The 20,734-nt window shown below is 41.9% G+C and overlaps 1 protein-coding gene across 1 annotated transcript in view; it reads left to right on the top strand.

The window, feature by feature from the left end:
- Positions 1-20,344, top strand: part of LOC130254084 (uncharacterized) — a 50,356-nt gene extending 30,012 nt beyond the window's left edge. The window contains exons 22-43 of the mRNA XM_056493310.1: positions 8-42; positions 2,570-2,658; positions 3,280-3,363; positions 6,002-6,074; positions 7,019-7,155; positions 7,551-7,682; positions 9,134-9,174; positions 9,854-9,896; positions 10,533-10,599; positions 10,793-10,962; positions 11,102-11,182; positions 11,910-11,947; positions 12,619-12,754; positions 13,415-13,551; positions 13,973-14,195; positions 14,890-15,004; positions 15,314-15,451; positions 16,711-16,818; positions 17,335-17,526; positions 18,540-18,706; positions 19,093-19,279; positions 19,832-20,344. Of these exons, the coding sequence (XP_056349285.1) occupies positions 8-42; positions 2,570-2,658; positions 3,280-3,363; positions 6,002-6,074; positions 7,019-7,155; positions 7,551-7,682; positions 9,134-9,174; positions 9,854-9,896; positions 10,533-10,599; positions 10,793-10,962; positions 11,102-11,182; positions 11,910-11,947; positions 12,619-12,754; positions 13,415-13,551; positions 13,973-14,195; positions 14,890-15,004; positions 15,314-15,451; positions 16,711-16,818; positions 17,335-17,526; positions 18,540-18,706; positions 19,093-19,279; positions 19,832-20,040 (2,602 nt within the window). The 3' untranslated portion in view covers positions 20,041-20,344. The remainder of the gene's footprint in view (positions 1-7; positions 43-2,569; positions 2,659-3,279; positions 3,364-6,001; positions 6,075-7,018; positions 7,156-7,550; positions 7,683-9,133; positions 9,175-9,853; positions 9,897-10,532; positions 10,600-10,792; positions 10,963-11,101; positions 11,183-11,909; positions 11,948-12,618; positions 12,755-13,414; positions 13,552-13,972; positions 14,196-14,889; positions 15,005-15,313; positions 15,452-16,710; positions 16,819-17,334; positions 17,527-18,539; positions 18,707-19,092; positions 19,280-19,831) is intronic.
- The last annotated feature ends 390 nt before the right edge of the window (positions 20,345-20,734 follow it).

The raw sequence follows: 20,734 nt of genomic DNA, 5'->3' as shown, positions 1-20,734 counted from the left end.
TTGAAAGTGCCTTTTTAAAAACTGTTCTGAACTGTGCTGAAGGTAAGCTGTAAAAATGATAAATCCATAACAATTTTTGCATTCCAGGAGCAAGTCAAATTGAAAACACACTTTTTTAATAAATTTTGTGTCCTAAAGACAACTGGGAAAATTTTGAACAAAGAGTCTATTCAGCCAGAAAAAAATCTATCAACTACATATTATAATGTGGGACTAAAATAACCAGGGAAAATGCTTGGGTAAGTTGAAACATTTCATGTTAATATTTTACAAAACATCTTTGTTTTGAAACATAACTTCTTTTTAATAGACTGCCTACCTCGTCAGCCCAGGGAACCCAACCTGAAAATAACAGGGTTCATTCACTGCCGAATAACATGTTTGGCTTGTTACAAAATGACACTCTGAGGATTTTCATTTTACCAAGGAGCAATGACAAATTATCTTTACAAATTGGTTCACAATGATTTTTCCAACACTTTAGTCATTTATTTTGTCAAAACAAAATTTACATTTTTTTTTTTTGCAACTGTAGCCTGATGTAGCCAGCCTAAAGATCATGGCATAAATATTGACGTTTGAAACTCATTAGGTTTTGAGCAACTATGCACTTCTGATTTTTTTTTTGTTTTGTTTTGTTCTGTGGTAGTTTCACTAATCATAGACACATAGTCAGACATGTTATGCTATGTGTTCTGCATATAATCCTGGGAATTACCTCTATTTTTACCTGAAAACCCTGTTGTGAAAAAGTAAACACAGGTTTTAACCATAAACTCTTGCCGCCCCCAGTTCTGAAGAAATGTTATTTACATGCAAAAATTTTGTGTATACAGTACAAGACAATAAAGGCTTGTTTGCAAAATGAAAATTCTGCCTTGCTCCACATATTCAGGCATTTCAGCAATATGCTTCAGGTTCACAGTGTGAACATTCCTTGTTCCTGGAAAACAGAACTGCTTTTATCTCTGCAAAGAGCATACCAAATACTTGCTGTGAGCATCGTGGATAAAGGAATGTCTGAGACATATTGCAGGAGTGCAGAGTGAGCCATGGTCCCTCCCTTGTGCAAGGGCTGTCTCTGCTGTGGATTGCAGATGCTGTCCATGAAAATGAGAGTTTTTTAGCCACTGCACTGTGGAAGTGAAAGCCTCAGAGGCTCAGTCCTGGTGGACAGTCTGGTTAATAGTTTTGTCCTTCAATGAGATGTAATAGTAAAGCACTGTCTTTAAACATGACTGACATGCCAATTTTCATGCCAATTAATGAAAAATGCATTTCATCAAGCTACAGCATTGAGCTGGCACACAGACGAAACATGCCATGTATGTGGACACAACCCTTCATGGCATCACAAAACACTGTACCTTATGGCAAAAACCTATTCTACCAATTTGGCTGTGGTGACTGTTGATATTATTGTGCATGGGAATGTGCAAAGGAGAGCTGTGCTGCTGTGGCAATGTTTGTCCATCAAGCTCAAGAATGCTCAGGGAATGAGCATCTTTTTGGTCAGAGATGATGTACTGGGCAAGTGGGGAAGCCAAAAAAATCCCTTTCCACAGAAATTTTTATCTGTTATGATCTGTTGATGATGCAACAGTCTTTGGCTGCCTTTTCTAATCCTCTTCCAGAGAACTGTGAGCTGTGCCAGTTTTATGGCACAGGGGTCAGCTGTGTGTGGACAGGGACAGGTGTCCTGCCCCAGCAGTGGTGTCACAGCTGTGCCAAGGGTGTTGGGGAGGGCAGCCTGAGGTCAGGGCTGAGTTCTGCATCTGGCTGGCATTGGAATAGACACAGGCACTTAAATACTTCTAGTTTGCAGCCAGAGCCAGTCTGAGCTGGAAAATGATGCAGAAGTGTTCATGGGTGTGAAGCTAAGCTAAGGAAAATCATTGCTTCAGGACTCTGCATCTAAACACAAAAATAATAATAGCAAGCCATAGGAGAGGAAAGGAATACAATGACTTGGGAGAGATCCAGCCCTACTGGACCTTGGCTGAGTAGATAGAAACCATGCAGAGTATGCTGCTCTGCATGCCTAGACCTGGGATTGTAGGGATTGTCTCAGAAAGCCTTAAACTGTTTTTTGCCATAACCAGGTTGGTCTGAGAGCAATAATGTTATTTTTCTCTCTTTTTTTTTTTTTTTTTTTTTTTAATCCACATTAGCTGTTTTATTGTATCTGCTTACTGTCACAGATAGCCTAAATTCAATTTATGTACAGTTGCTGTATCTTATTACAGAGTATGTATTTCTGTGGGCTTTTAGGTCTTGCTAAGTTGAAAGTTCAGTGCTCAGGTAAGAAGGCATCCTTCTCTTATGTTGAGTTTTAAACCTGCATTGGCCAGTATAGAGCAAAGTGACTCAAACACAATACTTCTACCTGCTGTATAGGCAAAGGTATTTTTTCCTACTTATTTGACCACAGGATGCAGCTTCCTACCATAAGAAAATGGGAGGGGAGTAACTGGTTTTAAGAAACCATCAGAGGTGGGGCTCTGAGTCAGTTTATTAAATAGTTGCTCACCTGCATCTGGGACATTTGAACTCCTGGTGTCTGTGGAAGCTGGGGGATGTGAGATTGCATTGCCTCAGATAACACTGGAAGTGTGTGTGAACGCCACCACCATGGACCAGGATGGCATTTTGTCTCAGGTAAGAAGGGTGCAGAGCAAAGCAAGGTATCTGGGATCTCAGGTGGTTGTGCTGCATGTAGTGCAGAGATGATACTACTTTCTTGACCTACCATTGACTGTAATGACTATGCAGGATGCAGAAAGTCAAGGCTTCAGGACCTTTAAAAGTTATAGTAAACTACGGGAAGAAAATGAAAACTACTTGGGGAGTAAGAGCTTATTTATAAGGGGAGCATTTTGAATACTGAGGGGTTTTATTAATTTGAGAGACACCATATATGAACTTCAGAATAAGTATTAAATAGCACGGAGGTGTGCTTCAAGGGGAAAGATTAATGACAGGGTGTGTTTATGGGAGACAGGTTTGCTGTTCCTTTAACAGCCAGGGCCAGAGCTGCCTCCCCTCCCCGTGTGTCACCAAGGGCGGACCTTACCTGGCTGCGACGCCTCTGCCCGGGCTCGGTGGGGCAAGCACAGCCCGGCAGAGCACTGCAGAAACCCAGTCCTGCCGGGCTCCACAGCCAGCACCCACCATGGGCTCCCTGCCCCCGCGCCTCTGAAGTTCTCCATTCCCAAACAGGACTGCCTTTAAGAAAAATGATGGTTTTTCCAGGGATAACGTTGGCCCTTGTTGTTCCAGGAGCTGATCACTCAAACCTCTCAACAAGGGGACGGAGCTATGCAGCTGAATCCTGATGGGAATCACTGGACTTCTCTTACAAAGGTACTGCAAAGGGGAATTTCAAAAGGAAGCTGTAAAGGGGACTTTCCTGCTGGGTGGAGGCTGGGTGAGAACAGGTAGGGTTCATCTGCCCGGCAGTGTAATTAGCTACTGTAACCCGTTCAGTTCCCTCCGTGAGACACTGTCCCGCTTATCGCTTTGATCATTCCACTTACACAGTCTTGCTTCATGTTAAATTCCTAGTGTGGCTTCCTGTCCTCAGCACGTGGGGAACATCCTCTGTTTAAACAAGAGTAGTATCTCTAAAGGATGGCTTTCAATAGGCTTTCTCTCCACGTCCTGCTAAAGCACAAGGACAAGTTTCCTGTCAGTGTAGAGAGCAAGAGGGGGGAAATTATGCCATCTATTCTCACAATAGTATGGCAGAATCTTAAAGTGGATTTTCAACACCTGATTTCCTTAATTAACCCCTCTTTTGGCCTCTAGTAAAAATAAATTGATTTCCAGGAGCCTTCAGACATGAAATCTCTCCTCTAGGAAATGAGAGGACTAGATGTGCTAGAAAATATTTTTACCCTTCCTCTCTCTAGTTGGATGCCATTTAGTAATAATTAGGAACTCTCCCTTGTTCTGTTTTGTGATGAGTACAGTTGCTGAGCAGCAGGTGTTGTGCTCACAGTTTAAGGAGCAGCCAACCTTTTCTTGATTAGCTGAGTGGAAAACCCAAAGATGAGAAAATACACCCTGCAGTACAATTCTCTACACTTCGGGGGCTGCAGCAGTTTCAGAACAACACACCAAACACCTCAAATTTTTTAGGCAGGACTCACAAGGCTGACAGGATTTTGGTCATTTGCTATTTATAGCTCTGTGATGTCTAAGCCAAGGCTCCTTGGTCATGACAGGGCACATCCTGCCTGAGTATTTTGTTCAATCTGCACTGCCTTCCTGGGGATCACCATGAAGGTGGCTCCAGGGGATCTGATCCATGAAACTGAGTTGAACCCTTCCAGGAATTGCCTTCTCCAAAGCCAGCCACTGGCAGCATCAGTTATTGGTTCTGTAATTACAGAGCACTTTCTGAACCTGCCTCATTTCTGTGCCTTTAGGAGTTGGGTTTTAGACATGAATTCAAGTGCCCTTGGTAGTCTGATCCACAGCTGCTCTTGGGACCTTTAGCAGTGGTTTGACACCCTTGATTTGCACACCCAGTGACCTGCTGTGCATCTGCACAGCACAAATATTCTTGGTGTCCTTTCCTAGAGTGGGATATTTTGGTTACTTGGAGCTGACTTTACCTGTTTCTTCATTAGCCTACTTGCTAAATGCCCCCAGTCTCAACAACATGTATTCATTAGCCCTGTGCCTGCATTGATGCACTCAGGTTAAACATTTGGAGAGACTTCACAGGGGCATATATCTCATTAAGCCTATGAACACTGATGCACTTCACTTTTTATGAATGGACATTATTAACACAGTACATACCAAATTGTTCTGCTCAGACAGCCCAACTAAAACTGCTCTTCTTTCCTGCAGTACCTGTGTCACACTTCTTTCTCAGTGGGTATAATGAGGTCAGTGTCATGCTAATGCCACCTCAGGGCTGGCAATGGTCTTTTATAGTCATTTTGCAGTATAGGTGAGGTCTTTACCTGTCCATAGCCCTGTAGTTGTTCTAAGTGCCTTTTAGATCTTTTGGAGCAAAATTTTCCTGCAGTTTTACATTCCAGCATGTTGTGTCTTTTCCCCCTCTCCCTGATGGTAGAAATAATTAATTATGGGGAAGTTAATTTATTTGCTTATTTTATGGTAAAGGGAGAGGAGATATGAACTCATACCTCCAATATGAGATCAGAAGAGCAATATGAGAGGCTAAGAAGTCTTGCAGGAGGTCAGAAACATGGGCTAATATGAAAGAGGGAAGCCCCAAGAAAAAACAAGTTTCTTATCAGGTTTAAAACACTGTTTGCACTTCTTTGGCAAACTGCAAAGAAGCTTGAGATGTGAAGAGTTTACATACCTCAAAACTAGATAGAAATTTCTCACCAGAAATAGTCAGAGGTGACCTTAGCTCAAGAGGGCAGCTACATCCCTGTAAATTAAAAACTCATGCATAGTAAGTAGCATGGTGGAAGTGCAAAGCAGCAAGCTCTTTCTCAGATCTTAAAATCAGTTTGGGGATCAGAGGTCAGCTTATAACTCTGCAGAGTACTGTGCATTTATTTAAAAGAGCAGGGATATGATGAAATCATGTCATAGCCCAGGAGACAGAATATATGTCATGACTGGATAGAACCACAATGATAATTTTAGCACTTGAAAAAGGTGTAAAGCAGAAAGGTCTTAATTTTCTACCTTGGAAATTGAAATAATAAATCTTCTCCCAGACTAGGACTGAATCTTAGCACTTTATGCAGACAGATTTTAGATAAGAAACAAACAAATGCTCTAATAAGATAAATCCTTATATCATGCTTCAGAAGAGAAGAAGTATTTCAGTCTACTGCTTGATTTAGATGTTAGCAGGAAAATAAATGTATTGGTCATTTCATAATCAAATAGAAAATTCAACTAAATTGTTCCTGAGTTGGGTGTTTATCTCTCTTGATCACTTCTCTCATCTAAATATGCTATCTAACTTCATTCCTGTCTTTTGTGTTTGTTTTTTTCCCTGCAGATAGAATCTTCTCTGTGTTACTTACTGACTGTAAGAGTCATAAGAGCAAGAAATATCCACCAGGCAGATGTCTGTGAGTATCTGCAGTGCTCTGTATTGGAGCTCATGGAGGTCCCTCTCACCTCCATGGGCTAATAACCAGTCCTGCTCCAAGAAAAGCTGCTTTCTAGATTCCTTCCATGAATGGAGGAAGTTCTGTTGTTGGTGTGCTGGTTCCAGCAGTGAATATAGAGTGTGTTACTCTTCTTTGCATCAGCCCTTGTTCTGTGCAGAGGTAACTCCCTGAGGTCACAGCTGTGCCTACCACACCCATTTCTCTGTGTCCCCAAAGGGAGCAGTAAAAGCTCTGCAGTCTGTTGAAAGCATAAAATGTGGAAAGATCTCCCATGTTTGCCTCTGGATTATATTTATGTAACACAAAAGAACACAAAATGGTTGCAATAATTGAGTAAATACTGAAAGATGAGAAGCCTTGTCTCAAATTTAGCTTGAATTCAAAGTTTTCTCAATGCTAAGTAATCTAAACTACTATACCCTAATTCTCTGTGTGCCAGCATTCCCAGATAAAAGCCCATCAGGTGTTGACAGCTCTTCTGTCTTCTGCTGGCCTGCAACCAAACTATAATAGAAGATTGTATCTTTACTTATGCAGAAATCAGAAAGCTTTTTTCTAATGTTCTGTTTGGCTAAAAGAGAAGATATCACTTTGTTTCCTTAATACTTGCTGCATTTGTCCTGGATTTTTTTATCCTTGTCTAAACTGATTGTTTGATGACATAGAAGGAGGAGAAAACCCTTTGTGTTTAATGTATTTATTATATTTCTAATCATATTTATTTAGAGAAGAGTCATGTCACCTTTCCTTTTTCTCCATTCCTCCTACCTAGATTGTATTGTTTATGTTGAACAAACATGCCATTTTGTATCATAGTGTTTCTGAAAACCTTCATATTGTTCAATTAATTCTTTCTTCTAGAGCAAATGCTCATTTTAGATGTATTTGTGTTTTTAATACAGTGAGCCATACTGATTGCTATGTGAGCCTGTGGCTGCCAACTGCTTCAAATGACAAATTTCAGACTAAAGCTATCAAGAATTGCAAAGATCCAGTCTGGAATGAAACCTTCTACTTCAGGATCCAGAGTCAGGTCAAGGTACTGAACTGGGACTTTTCTGGTAACTGACCAAGAGAGCTACTGAGAGGTTTTATCCTTTTGCAAAGGGACATAAGCAGTTTTCTCAAGAGTCAAGAAAAGATGCAGAAATATGAGAATAATTCATATCCTCATGATGGTTTTCCATGCCATGAAAGACAATTGTCTCTCTCAGCCATAGGTAGAATATGGCATTTGAAATGTCTGTGATTTCCTCTCATTCCACCTCATAGGTGCTGACATGGAGTTGATTTCCTCTCCACTTCCTTCTCTTCCAGATCTTTCTCCTTATGTCATCCCACTTCTCACAACTGCTGACTAAAACAGTTGTCCCCAGGATCTCCTGCTTAAAATAAAACATGGCACATTTTAAAGTCCTTTCCTTCCTTTCCCAGAATGTGCTGGAGCTGGCACTCTATGACAAGGATGTGGTTACTCAGGATGACCACCTCTTCACAGTGTACTTTGACATAGCCAAACTTTCCCTGGGAGAGGAAGTCTCCATGCACTTCAAGTGTGATTCACAGGTGAGGTCTGAAATAAGAAATGATAGCTTGGCAATAATGTGTTTATTAGCTTTTCTGTCTAAAATATTATTTGTAAAATTTTGCCTTTTTTCCTCATTGTGTGTCAGCTGCCTGGCCACATAAAAATAAATTGGTTTTCACTCTGACATGGGAAAACCTCTTCACAGCTGGATTTGCAGGCACACTGAAGGGTTTGGTGTTGGCCACAGAGGCTCACAAATTTCAGGTTTATTGGCAAAATTGTCATTTTGCTGAGCCTGCCTCCATTGAGAGTCCAGGAGGGTGTACATGCCAGTACCTGATGCTTTTGTCATAACCTATTACATAGCCTAATAATTAGGAACTAAATGTCAAAGCAGACTAGTTGCTAATTATGGAAAGTGGTGTGGGTATTTAAATAAAGTCTCAGTCATGGCAGGAAGAAATAATCCTATCTTGAATGTCCATGGAGACTGAAAGTTGAACATCCCATCTCCCAGTATGTTCTATCTGCCATTCTCCTTTTCCAGTTCCCTTCCAGTTTCTCGTGCATCTGTCGTGCACCACTCAGTGGAGTTAACTTATCTACACACACTCAAGCTCCACACTGCACTGCATTGTCTTTAAATGCCTTATCTGACAATTTCATTCCTTGCAAAATATCAAAGGAGCAGTGTGTGGACTTCCACTAAGCTCTGGTGAGATTAAAACTTTGGTTAGTTGTAACCCAGCTGATCACTTTGAGTGGTTACAGGTGCCATATCCAAGCCTTTTGCTTTTGTGTTTGCACAGCTACACCAGTTAGAGCTCATACTCTTCAAGCCTTTGTAAATGTTTTTGTCCTATATTGTTATTATTTTTTTTTGGTGTCTCTAATTCAGTGGGTAATTTAAGCAACTAAGTAGCCTACAGCATGATCTCACTTCACTGTTCATCATCCCCTCTTTCTCCAGTTTTGTTTTCCCCTTGCCTGTGCTTTCTCTCCCCTGAGGATTATACTCTTTTTCACCACTTTACAGACCAGGCCTTAATGTCAGATTTACCTCTGTCCCAAAACCCTCAGCTTGTTGCCAGACAAAGAGGTTTTCCTCTTCCACAGCTGCTTTGCATGTCACCATTTCTCTTCCTGACACCAGAAGGCTTTGACTCTCCCCTTCAGCAGATCCCCTTTCTTTTTGCTGGCAGACTCAGAATGAGAAAACATCTCTTAGGTCTGTCTCTTAGGCCCCAGCAGAAGCAGGCAAGCCAAACAATTTCTGTGTTAAATACTGCTATGACAGCCATCCACAAGCTTCCTATCAGTAGGGAATCTTGAGGCTCAAGGCACACAGATGTGAGGTGGCATGTGCCTCTATTTTAAATGCTCTGCTGGTCACAAACAGTGCATGCATGCTCAGACTGTGAGAATGAGGACTTGCACTATGAGAACTGCCAGTAAACTAATACCAAAATCATTTTCCTTTATTTTCCAGAGACGAGAGGAGTTGGAGGTGGGATTTGCCTTGGATAACATGTGAGTAAACATGAAATGCAACTTAACCTGGGACAAAAAGAAACAGCAGTTCAGAGGCATGAAATAATCTAGTCTGACTGTTCAGAGTGCATCATTCCCAAGGAATCTGTGCCATGAGCTATGTTGACAAATGAGTGAATGCCAGGATGACCTCCCTTGAACTTCAGGCAAACAGGGAGAACACTCTAGAACCTTTTCTTTGGCTAATGTAGTGAATGTTATTTAAGACCAGAAGGTTGCTGGTTTGTTATGCACTTGTGTTTGAGATCAGCAAAAGGATTTGCCTCCCTTCAAAAAACATCATGGAATAATGCACTGGATTTCTGATCCAGAGTCTTCATTGTTCCATTGTCCAACAAAGTGTGATTTTTAAAAAATTGGATTCCATGAAACCATTCTTGGCCTTAGCCTGGGACTCAGCATAAAATCACTACATGGTTTGGCCTCAGAGCACCTTTGGTATATTTTTTTGCTGAGCTCCAGGACTGGATGAACCAGTAGGATGACAATTGTGTCTTGACAAAGTAGAGTGAGGAAACTTGTACAACGAGTCTCCTAGGACTTTTCTTTCACATCCAAGATGCAGGTAAAAATATGCAAGGGGAAAATCAGGAGAAGGGTGGGGCTCATGAACTATACTGTAATGAGTTGTAAATGCATTTTTCCTTCTGTTTCCTAGTTCAGGCCCTCCTGAAACCATCATTACTAATGGAGTGCTAGTGGTGAGTGTTGTATTTCATCACCTTTCTTGTCCTGTTGCCACACTTGTTTCACTTGACTCACAGTCATCAGGACACATACCCCTTGACTGAGACAGCCAGCACTGAAACATTGCCATTTCCCACTTCACCCTGACACATCCTTGTGGATGGCACCTCTGGAGACACTGTGGCTGGAACAGCATGGGGATCCCCCATCCCAACACCCCTTCTCTGCTGCAAAGGAAACACGTGGAAGTGATTTAGGTCTGAGACATCAGTGCAGCAGTGAATTCTTCCTTAGACACCACTCCTCCCAAATTCCCATACTGCTGAAGTGAGAGGGTTTGTCCTGTCCCATGCACATATAATTTCCCACATTCAAAACAGTGCTTTTTACACAGGGACTTCCCATCCCTGACATTTTCTTATTTATTATCTTTGCTTGCTCATGAATGGTGTTTAAAGCAATCCTCACGTCTCTGGGATCCTGAAAATACTGTTTTTCACTTTGTCCTCATCTTCTCCCTTCTGCAAGCTCTGTTCATCCACACTGTACTCCTGCCTTGCCCTGGTTCTGTCCTGTTTAGACTAGGAAACAGAATGTCATATTGGAAAATTCCCTGCCATGATGCATTTTACTGTTCCCATCTCTTACAGTCTCGCAAAATCTGCTGCTTAGAAGTTCAGGTGGTTGAGAAGAAGAAGAAAAAGGAGAAGAAATCAAGTAAGGTTATTTCTCCATCAGCTATTTTTAACTGATGTGCTAGTAATGCAAACAGAATTGGCTTAATGTAAGAATTAAAAAACCCAACAAATCCAAATCATAAGAGCAGCCTTGTGATAGACTGTAAGAATTTTTGTTACCAGTTTTGATGAGAAAACTATAATCTGTGTCTGCTTTTGTGTCATTTCCTTAGAAAAAGAATTCTCCTTTAAAGTGCAAGGCTCTTATGAAGGCACCCAGGACATTGTGCTGGGATCTAAGCTGGTCTTCAGATCCTCCTCTCCTGCCAAATTCCACTATGCCAGATACAAGCAGCCAACGCTGGATGTTACACTACCAGGGAAGAAACGACCTCCCTCCTCAGTATGTTACAACTGAGCTTTAAAAAACATAATAATGGCATATAAAATATTAGACACCATAAAGAGTAACATTAATTTGCATTGTGGGCAGAGAGTAACATTCCCTACAATATAAACTTGATTTATTTGTACTTTTTCAGCACTCACGTGTGTATAATACAGACTCTCCAAATGTGGAACTTCATTCCATTCCAAGTGGAAAAAACATGATCTTAGCAGAGGTGAGTGCCTGTTTTTTTGTGGGAGAGGTTGAGAAACCTGGATGTAGAAGTCTGCATCCATGGTACTTTCTGACAATGAAAGCCTGCAGCCAGAAATACCACAGCCTAACAGGGGTAGGTCTGTCAGCAATTAGGCCAGGTTGTGCCTTGTTCTGTTTGAACAATGTGGGGCATCTTGCTCCTCCATCCTGACCTTACTTCACACTTAATGCTGGAGCTCTGCTCTTCCCCTTCTCTCACACCAGCAGGGCACCTGAACTGACTGAGGTAGTGCCAGTCTCCTGCTGATGCTGACCATGCTTGACAAAGCACTTTTAGACCCATGGTTAACAAAATCTATGTAGAATGAAAGGATCATGACTGTTGTGGGTATAAGCCACAGAAAAAAAGGGAAAAATGCTGCTGTGTAGAATTATAGTCCTGGCTGGATGCCTCAGAGGTACTCTCAGTAGAGATGGGTAAGATTTACACATCACTACTCTGTAAACAGCAGTTCTCCTCAGATGTTACATTTACTAGAAAACGTTAAAAATTGTTGAACAGCTTCCCTTTCAGTAGAACACAACAGTCCATTTGCATAGGCTGCTGGATTATTTGAGCTCCTGATTATTCAGAGCTCCTGATCTGTACCCACATTGCTAGGATGGCACAAGATAATATTCCTCCTCAGGCTGCAGGGAAGAAGCAGGTTGTCAGCACTCACATTGTTCACATTCTTACTTTCCAGGATAAAAGATTCGATTTATATGCCAAGGCAGAAGACTGGTAAGAGACTTTGCTACTCTTGGAGGTTAACTTTTACATAGCTGAACTCATCTCACCCTAGGCTCTTTGCTGGGGAGGAGGCACTCCCAGCAGGACTGTAGGTGGTGTGACCAGGTGATGTGGCATTCACATGAGCTGCAAGTGCATGTAGTGTAGTGTAATGCATGTAGATAACCCATACTGAGACATGAATAATGAAAAAATATGCATAAAAACAGAAAAAATAATATTGCAAGTCAATTATTCTATCTAGAGTTATGCTCAGCAGTCTTTTACCTTTTCTTTAATACTGCAAGAGTGCAGCCAATCACCTGGCATTGCTGATTATGAAGTAGGAAAAATTTCTGCCTAATTCAAGAAAGGATGAGAAGTTTTTCCTATAGCTCTCAGCTCACTAAGATATGAGAGAATCCAGGCAGCAGATATCTCAGAACTTAGCTGCAGGAATGTCTCTCCTTAGGTTTTATTTTGATAGCTGCCTAGAAATTGATCAATCCTTTTTTCTATCCTTATTTCACGCAGCACTGTGTACTTGCTTGGGAGTGTAGGAAAGGGACCTCCTGTAAGTGTAGTATTTTGTGGATCAGATTAATTTTATTGCACTGGAAACTCTGAGCTTGTGTCTACCAATAATAAAATGGAATATTCTTTTTTCCTGATCTCTGCTTCAGCCCAGACCACCTTGATGTGCGTTTAGGATTTGACCTCTGCAAACAGGAGCAAGACTTTCTCTGCAAAAGGAAGAATTATGTTATTCCTGCTCTGAAGAAGGTTCTGCAGCTGGAACAGGACCTGCTGGACCATGAGGTCTGTAGTGAAAGCATTTAAAACATTTCACCAGTGCTTAGCAGTGAGAGCATAATGGCATAATACAACCTCTTTTTCTTCACAGTTAAATTTTTTTCTGATCTTTCCTCATCTTAAAAGTTATGTATACCTGCAATATTGCCCCATACCTCTAAATTCACCCTGCCATTTGTGTCCTTTGCAGCTGCTATCCTGAGTTTAACTCTTTTCCTGCTACACCTTCCTTGGATGCCAGACCAGATATTCCTTATGCAGGAATGGCTTCTTCTACACTCTTTATCCTGTTATTGTTATCTTTGTTGATGTCCCTCCTCTCTTTGACTTGTGAGATTTATTTTTAATTCCTACCTTTTCAATTAATTTTTTTCACTTTTACTGTCTCTTTTGGTTTGAATGAATGCATTTTTATTTGTTTTGTACCAAACATTTATGTTGAACACGTTGCAGACAAGTGTCAGATATCTGAGCAAAATGGTCATTGCTTCTATTCCTGTTCTCCTTTATAAAATAAATGGTGGATTACATTTCAGTAGAAATCATTTAGAAAGAAGTCTGTGCCTGGGCAGACATGGCTTTATGTACCAGGAGGTCTCTGCTGAGGGCTGCAGCCAGGTGCAGCCACTGTGCGACTCCAGCCCTTTGTGTCCCTGTGTTGCACAGACCCCGGTGGTGGCTGTCATGACCACGGGAGGAGGGATGAGATCCTTGACTGCACTCTATGGCAGCCTGAGGGGGCTCAAGAAGCTCAGTGTCTTGGACTGTGCCACCTACCTGACTGGCTTGTCTGGTACTACATGGTGAGTGGGACTGGGCAGCCTTTGGCTGGAGTGTCCCTGGTGACACCAAAGAGCTGAAGGAGGCTGGGGCTGGTGCACAGTAGTTTACCCAAGATAACTTCTCAGCAGTCCTACTTCTTCCTCTTCTTCCAAAACTGACAGAATAAAGTCTTTTCACGGGGGAAAGTCACATGATTTGCAACTACATGAAAACAAATGTTTCTCTTAGAATGCTTTATGGAAAATTGTTCAGGCTGTTTTGACAGGAGTAATGACTGCGACTTCAAAGGGAACATGACAGTTTCATAGGAAACTGAGGACAGAAAACCTTAATTTCAAATTAAGGACTTAAAACTGAAACATAAAATGTTGCCTACCATATTGCCTACCTCAAACCTTGGTGTGCTTTTTTCCCTCTTCAATAAATATTTCCTCTTCCTAGGACCATGTCAAATTTGTACAGAGATGCTGAGTGGTCACGAAAGGATCTCGACAAGCAAATCAGTGAGGCTCGAAAACATATGACAAAATGCAAAATAAATTCCTTTTCCTTGGAATATTTGAAGTATTACAAAAAGCAGCTGTCCCAACGGAAAAGAGAGGGCTACAAAACGTCATTTATAGATTTCTGGGGTCTTGTCCTGGAATCTTTTTTGCATGATGGGGTACAGTATATCATAAAGCAGCATTTACAGTCGCTTATCATTTTCTGAAAATTTATTTCTGGGAACGATATTTTCCTGTTGGCTCTGAGAAAAGCAGTTTGTTATGAGACTGTGCAAGCAAATGCACAGCTGTTTCTAAACCATTTGCTGCCAGCCTTGTAGATACTCATCCATGGTGGAAATCAGCATTCTTGCTTGTGAAATTTTGAAAATGTTTTTCTGAGTAAACTCCAAGACTGACATTTTGAAACAGTATTACAGTTTAAGAATTGTTTTTCATATTCTGCAAGTTACTTGTTTAGAAATATCAAAATTGCAGATATTATGCATGATCATGAGAGGTGTCAACAAAAGGACCTGCAGACTTTTAAAAGGTGTGAGGTCTTCCATAAAGCTGCAGCATAATGCAATAACATGTTTTATATCAAAAGTATTGCTTTCTGCTCTTTATTATTTCTTTCCATTTTCATCTTACTGCATCATCAAATAATCTGGCATCAGATTGGGTGACTGCAGGTATTTCAGTAACAGAACACTTATGGGAATTTTGAAAAATATGGAACATTTCAGAAGATAAGCCAAGCACACACTGTACTTTAGAGGCAGGAATTTTTCTGCCCTGCAAGCTTAGATGCAGAGAAAATATTGCCATGCTAATTTTTGTCTCAGTGTAACCATGTTTCTGGAATCACAGAAAGACAACCACAGACTCTCTGATCAGCAAAGGGCCATTGATCGTGGTCAGAACCCACTTCCCATCTACACTGCAGTCAATGTCAAGAACAACTACAGCACTCTGGATTTCAAAGGTAATTATGACACTTGTGAGAGCCATTTGTCTTTATATTTAAGATGGCAAATCATGAATCTCAGTGTAGACAGCCTAAAAGCCCCCTCTTATTTGAAGACCAGAATCTCAGCTGATGTGCATTCATATAATATCCTTGTGGTCAGGTAAAAGTTTGATTGTCTTTGCAACAGACTCAAAAATATTCCAAAGCCTTTCCACGCTCATGAGTTTCTGTAGCATGCTTATAACTCATTGCAATTGATCTGAAACATTAGACTCAAAAATTATTTTTAAAACATTATTCTCTTCTCTGGGTTCTTTTTTACAGAATGGGTAGAATTCACCCCATACGAGGTGGGATTGCAAAAGTATGGAGTTTTTGTTCGCACTGAGGATTTTGGCAGTGAGTTCTTCATGGGACGATTGATGAAGAAGGTCCCTGAATCCAGGATCTGCTTCCTGGAAGGTAAGACAAAATTGTAAAAACAACAAATTATTTTATTGCTTGATTTGTACTGGGGATTTTGGTTCAGGGCTTTTTGTTTGTTTGTTTGGTTGGTTTTTGTTTAGTTTGTTTGTTTGTTTTTTGGTTTTTTATGTGAGCTATATGAACTACACACTAATAAAGTATTGGTGCAGGACTAACATGGAAGTTTCACCAGAGAGGATAAATATATCTTTGCTGAATTAATATTTACTATAGTGGATTCAGTTTACAATAAAGTAGAAAATTCAAAGGGACTGTCAAATACTTATCTACACTTCTAAAGCTCGTTTTGAATTAAAATATAGTATGGCTTCCAGTGCAACAATAAAATTGAGGTCCCTGGGAATCCGTGGCTCAGCTCATGCCACCCCAGAAGGGTGAATTCCCAAGCCTATTGCCTGTCTCATGGGTAGTAAGTGTTCTGTATGCTCCCTATAGACATTTTACATGAGCCTTCATCAGGGTGTGTTGGAGCATGCCAGAGCCGCCTGCTCCAGAGAGTCCTAGGCCATGTGTCACTGGCTCCAGTTCCCACACAGCCTGGGCAAGGCTGGGGGAAAACAGCACAGCCATCCTCAAAACATTTTTGCTGTTGACTGAAGCAGAGCATGGATATGCTATGTATATATGGATATATATATTTCACAAGCAAGTTTCTCTTAGAAGGCCACTTCACTGAGCAGGAAGGAGACATTGTACTATTTTAGCCTCAGCTAAATCCTGTGCTGGATTGTCACACATTTGCACTCCCTGAATGAAAAAACAGTGAGAACTTGTGCCCTAATGGATAACCAAAGAAATTGCTTTTCAAGCTCAAAAATGCATGGTCAAAACTGATCCTTTGGTGTGTTAACAGGCTTGTTCTCAAAAACGGAATCCTAGTAAAGCAGAGGCTGTAAGACTATGTTATAGTTATGCCCTCATCAATATAATTCCACGTCAAATCTGTTGGACTGCAAACTTTCATCCTTTCTTTTTGTACAAACTTCATTATACTTGTTTTTTTCCTAAAAATACAAATTCCATATTAATTCACAAAGATCTCTATCCCTAAGTACCGTAAGACAAAAACTGAATACCAAAAATAAGGTTTAAAAACCAGCAGCCAAATAAAAATGACACATCATGCTTTTTAAACAGAGGGAAAAAACTCAAACTTAACAAGTTTAATTTCATTGTAGCAGTTTGAGAATAATGATATGTGAATGTTTGAGTTAGAAAGCTCTTTTCTTTTACAGGCATATGGAGTAGTTTATTTTCATTCAATCTGTTATATATCTGGAGTTTGTCCCATTCATCAGAAGATTTCTGGCACAGGTGGACCCGGGACCAAATTGACAATATAGGTAAACGACCATACTTCTTTTTCACTGAATATTTATTGTTAAATGGAGTTATATGTCTCATACTGCAAAGTACAAATTAATAATTTAAAAATCTCTGGTCCTGTGATCTACCAGGAGTCAACACTGATATTGGTAGATGATGAAAATGTTCAGAAATAATAAGTTTGATAAATTATTAATAAAGCAAAATGATTTTGACTGCTTCAAGTGGCAGCTACAGTAATACAAAGAAGCACAACAGCTGTCCTTTTCCACAGGCTGCATTCAGTCTGTTCCACTAACGTGTGTATGTCTGGAGCAGACTTTTATTGCTGTTTGACACCGTATCTTGGGGGTTGTATCCAAGACTGTGTAAGGAAATGGTATTTGTGTAGTCTCCTTATTTTCTGTTTTGTTGGGTCGCTTTTGGTTGTTGGTCAGGGTTTATTCCTTGCCTTGCTCCTTGCGGTAAGAATTCCCGGTCGGAGTTCTTGGCGCCGCGGCGAGGGCAGGCGTGATTCGGGCTGTTCCCCGCAGAGGAGGAGCCCGCGCTGCCCGTGGGGCCGCAGGAGCTGCGGACACGGCTGCTGACCCCGGCGGGGCCCCTGGGCAGCGCCGTGCGCGCCGCGCTGACCGACCGCGCCTGCCTCGCCCGCCAGCACAGCCCCCTGCGCGGCCTGCAGCTGCACCGCCACTACCTGCGCAGCGCCCACTTCTGCAGGTGGAGAGGTAACGGGACCGCGCCGCCAGCAGCACCGACCGGGCGCAACGCGCCCACCTTGGTGCTGAACCGCTCTCCGGGGCCGTGCCAATTTAACGGCACCATCCGCTCAACCGAGCCGGAGTCGTCACGGTCCCTTCGACCCCAGGGTGCAAAAGACAAAAGCAAGAGACTCGGGTTTTGTTCAGCAGAAAGGAGTAATGCGGTTTATTGCGTGCCAACAATTCAGTTTTGAAATCGAGAGAGAGGGGGGGTAAAAAGGGGAGAGAGAGATAAAGTAAAAGGAGAGAGGATGGGATATAGCTACCAATCCTCATGGTCGTCCGATGAGACGTCTTCAATCCGTTGGGGAGAAAGAGATCTCAAAGTCTCTTTAGGAAAGTCACTTTTTATAGTCCTTTTTGAAAGCGAGTGGCCTCTGGCCGAAAGGTGGGAAGATTTACGGACTATTGTATGTGGAGATCGTTGTTCCAAGAAGCAGGTGCAGGAACAGGACGCTAGAGCCAGTGCCCGGCCCGAGAGCAGTGTGCCATGGCAAGCACCAGGCACAGCTACAAACAGTCCTTGGCAAGCATCCACCTCGGCCAGGCCAGAACTCAGGTCCAGAACGAGTGGGGGGGTCCAGGGTCTCAGTCAATGATGATGGTCACGAGGCAGATCAGAGAAACTTCAGAGCGACTCTTACAGGCTGGAGGGCAGGTTTGGGCAGAATCTCTATCACATCCATCCAGGACTGATGGTGCTGCAGGACGTAGCACGGCGTGGCATTGAGCTGCATGTCAGTGGCTTGCTGGTGGCACTCAGCTGGGCCACCAGGTCCTTCCTCTCTACCTCCTTCGTTAATTTGTTACTGCAGAGCCAAAACTGCATGTGACTGGAGCTGAGAGGGCAGAAGAGAAGGGATACAGCAAATCTCCCTTCTCCAAGAACTGTAGCCACTGTGGACATGGTGTAAGGGTGGCAAAACAGGCCAACAAGTTTTGCAGTACTGCATTTACAACAAGAATATTTTTTCTTTCAGATACTGTGCTAGACACATTTCCCAACCAGCTGACACAATCAGATGAATTCCTGTCTCTGGTAGATACTGGATTTTTCATCAATACAAGCATCATGCCACTTTTAAAACCAGAGAGAAAGGTGGATGTCATCTTGCATTTAAATTACAGTGCAGGATCCCAGACACAGGTGAGAGGAATTGAAAGTCTTTATTTCTTCTTTGATATGTGTATACCTACAATTTTTTATTATTTGGGTGCTTTTTATATTTGTCCTACTAAAGGTCTTAACCATGAACATTTTTAGCTAATGATGAAGAGTGATACATCTTTTATAGGCTGCATATAGTCTTGTTTGTTTTTCTTGCATGATAAACTGTATTGTGCTAAAACTCAGGGGAGAAAAAAAAAAGCCTACAAAAAATTTTCTGTCCAGTGACACAGTGCTTTTGATTGGGGGTTAAGAGCTTTTGCACAAGCAGCTTAGAAAATATCTACTTTATTACTGGACTTCAAGAAATCCTGAGACTTAAAATCCTATTTTAAGTCTTAGTACTGCTCTCTTCCCTGATCCAGGCTTTGGACCAGACCTGCAAGTACTGCTCTGAGCAGGGAATCATTTTTCCCAGGGTGGACTTGAGTGAAGAAGACAGGAAACACCTGAAGGAGTGTTACCTCTTTGATGGTGCTGAGACTCCAGGAGCACCAGTACTGCTATTTTTCCCACTAGTTAATGATACCTTCCAAAAATACAAAGCACCAGGCAAGTACTCAACATGCTAAAAAATAGGTTTATATCATGGACAGCCTATTAAAAGGAATATATTTAATATTCCAACTCTTGAACTTCATTTGACTCTTTTCAGTACATCAAATGTTTCTGTTGCTTGAAGTTAATTTTTTTAACCATGTGAGATTTGATGCTAGGGCTGTGATGTTTCAATCCCTAAGGTAGTTACCTTCCAGGTAATTAGTTTTCAGGTAACTTTGACATATCTGCTAATCTTTACATCCATAATACATACTGGAGGTACCTTCAGGTACAGCTAAGAACTGCAGTGCAGACCCATGTAAGAATAATCACTCTTTTTTCCCCTCAACCTGTGAAGCCACTGGTATGCACTTGAGCCAGGGAAGGAGCTGTCAATTTGAATAAGAATTATTTGGTTTTTTAAAAAAAATTAAAGCCAAACAAGGAATTTACACTGTGAACTCTATCTGTGGAGAGACACCTCCTTTCCTTCCTCTGTTAAGAGTTTGCTTGTTTGTGACAGAGTGGTTTTGCTCAGCAGTGATTCCTGCTCCCTTCTCCTAGGTCAGAGGCGCTCAGAGTCAGAGATGGAAGATGGCCAAGTTGATCTCTATGGCTGCTGCTCCCCGTATTCCACATATTCCCTTCAATACACGGAGAAGGCGTTCGACCGCCTGGTCCAGCTGGGAGAATACAACATCCTCAATAATGCAGAGCTCATTACACAGGCCTTGCACACAGCAGTGGCACGGAAAAGGCAGATAAAGAAATAATGTCAGGCAGGAGAGGGTGCTTTTAAGTCCCTTAACCTGCTGAGGGAATGAAGGGCTCTTACTATTAGCAGCAGGCTTCAAAGCATTCCTGCTCAATCCCACTAAATGGTAATCTCAGGTGAACAAAAAAGACTGAAGAAAAACCTTTTCTCCGAAGAATTTCACTGCAGCAAATCATTGCAATTCAGTTACAACAATGGGGTGTGAATTGTTGTATGGTACAGAGGATGGGCAGCCACAAAAAAGAAGGTGCTAAAATGATAATAAACATGGTGCTTGTTGTCCTGAGAAAGAGCTTTAAGTGTTTAAGCCTGACCTCTTCAGGGCAGACCACATTAAAAGCATATTTTATTAACTTGGCTTGTGTTTTGTATTTGCAAGGTGGTGCTGAGACAAGCAGCAGCCTTTGGGACAGGTTTGTGACTGGGATCATGGCACGCTGCACACTTAGAGAAAAGCACATGCTATATGGGGAAAAGGGACCTGGGGTCTGTGGCAAGCTGGATGTGTGTCAGCAGTGCTCTGGCAGCCAGGAGGGCCAGCCCTGTCCTGGGGGACATCAGGCACAGCATGGCCAGCTGGGCAAGGGAGGGGATTGTCCCTCGCTGCTATGCCCTGGGGCAGCCTCACCTCGAGTCCTCTGTGTGGTTCTGGATGCTACAAAGTGATTAAAGACAGAGAAAGATATTAAACT

This window comes from Oenanthe melanoleuca, chromosome 5 (assembly GCF_029582105.1).
Source record: "Oenanthe melanoleuca isolate GR-GAL-2019-014 chromosome 5, OMel1.0, whole genome shotgun sequence".
NCBI lineage: Eukaryota > Metazoa > Chordata > Aves > Passeriformes > Muscicapidae > Oenanthe > Oenanthe melanoleuca.
This window is presented reverse-complemented; position numbering and strand designations above follow the sequence as displayed.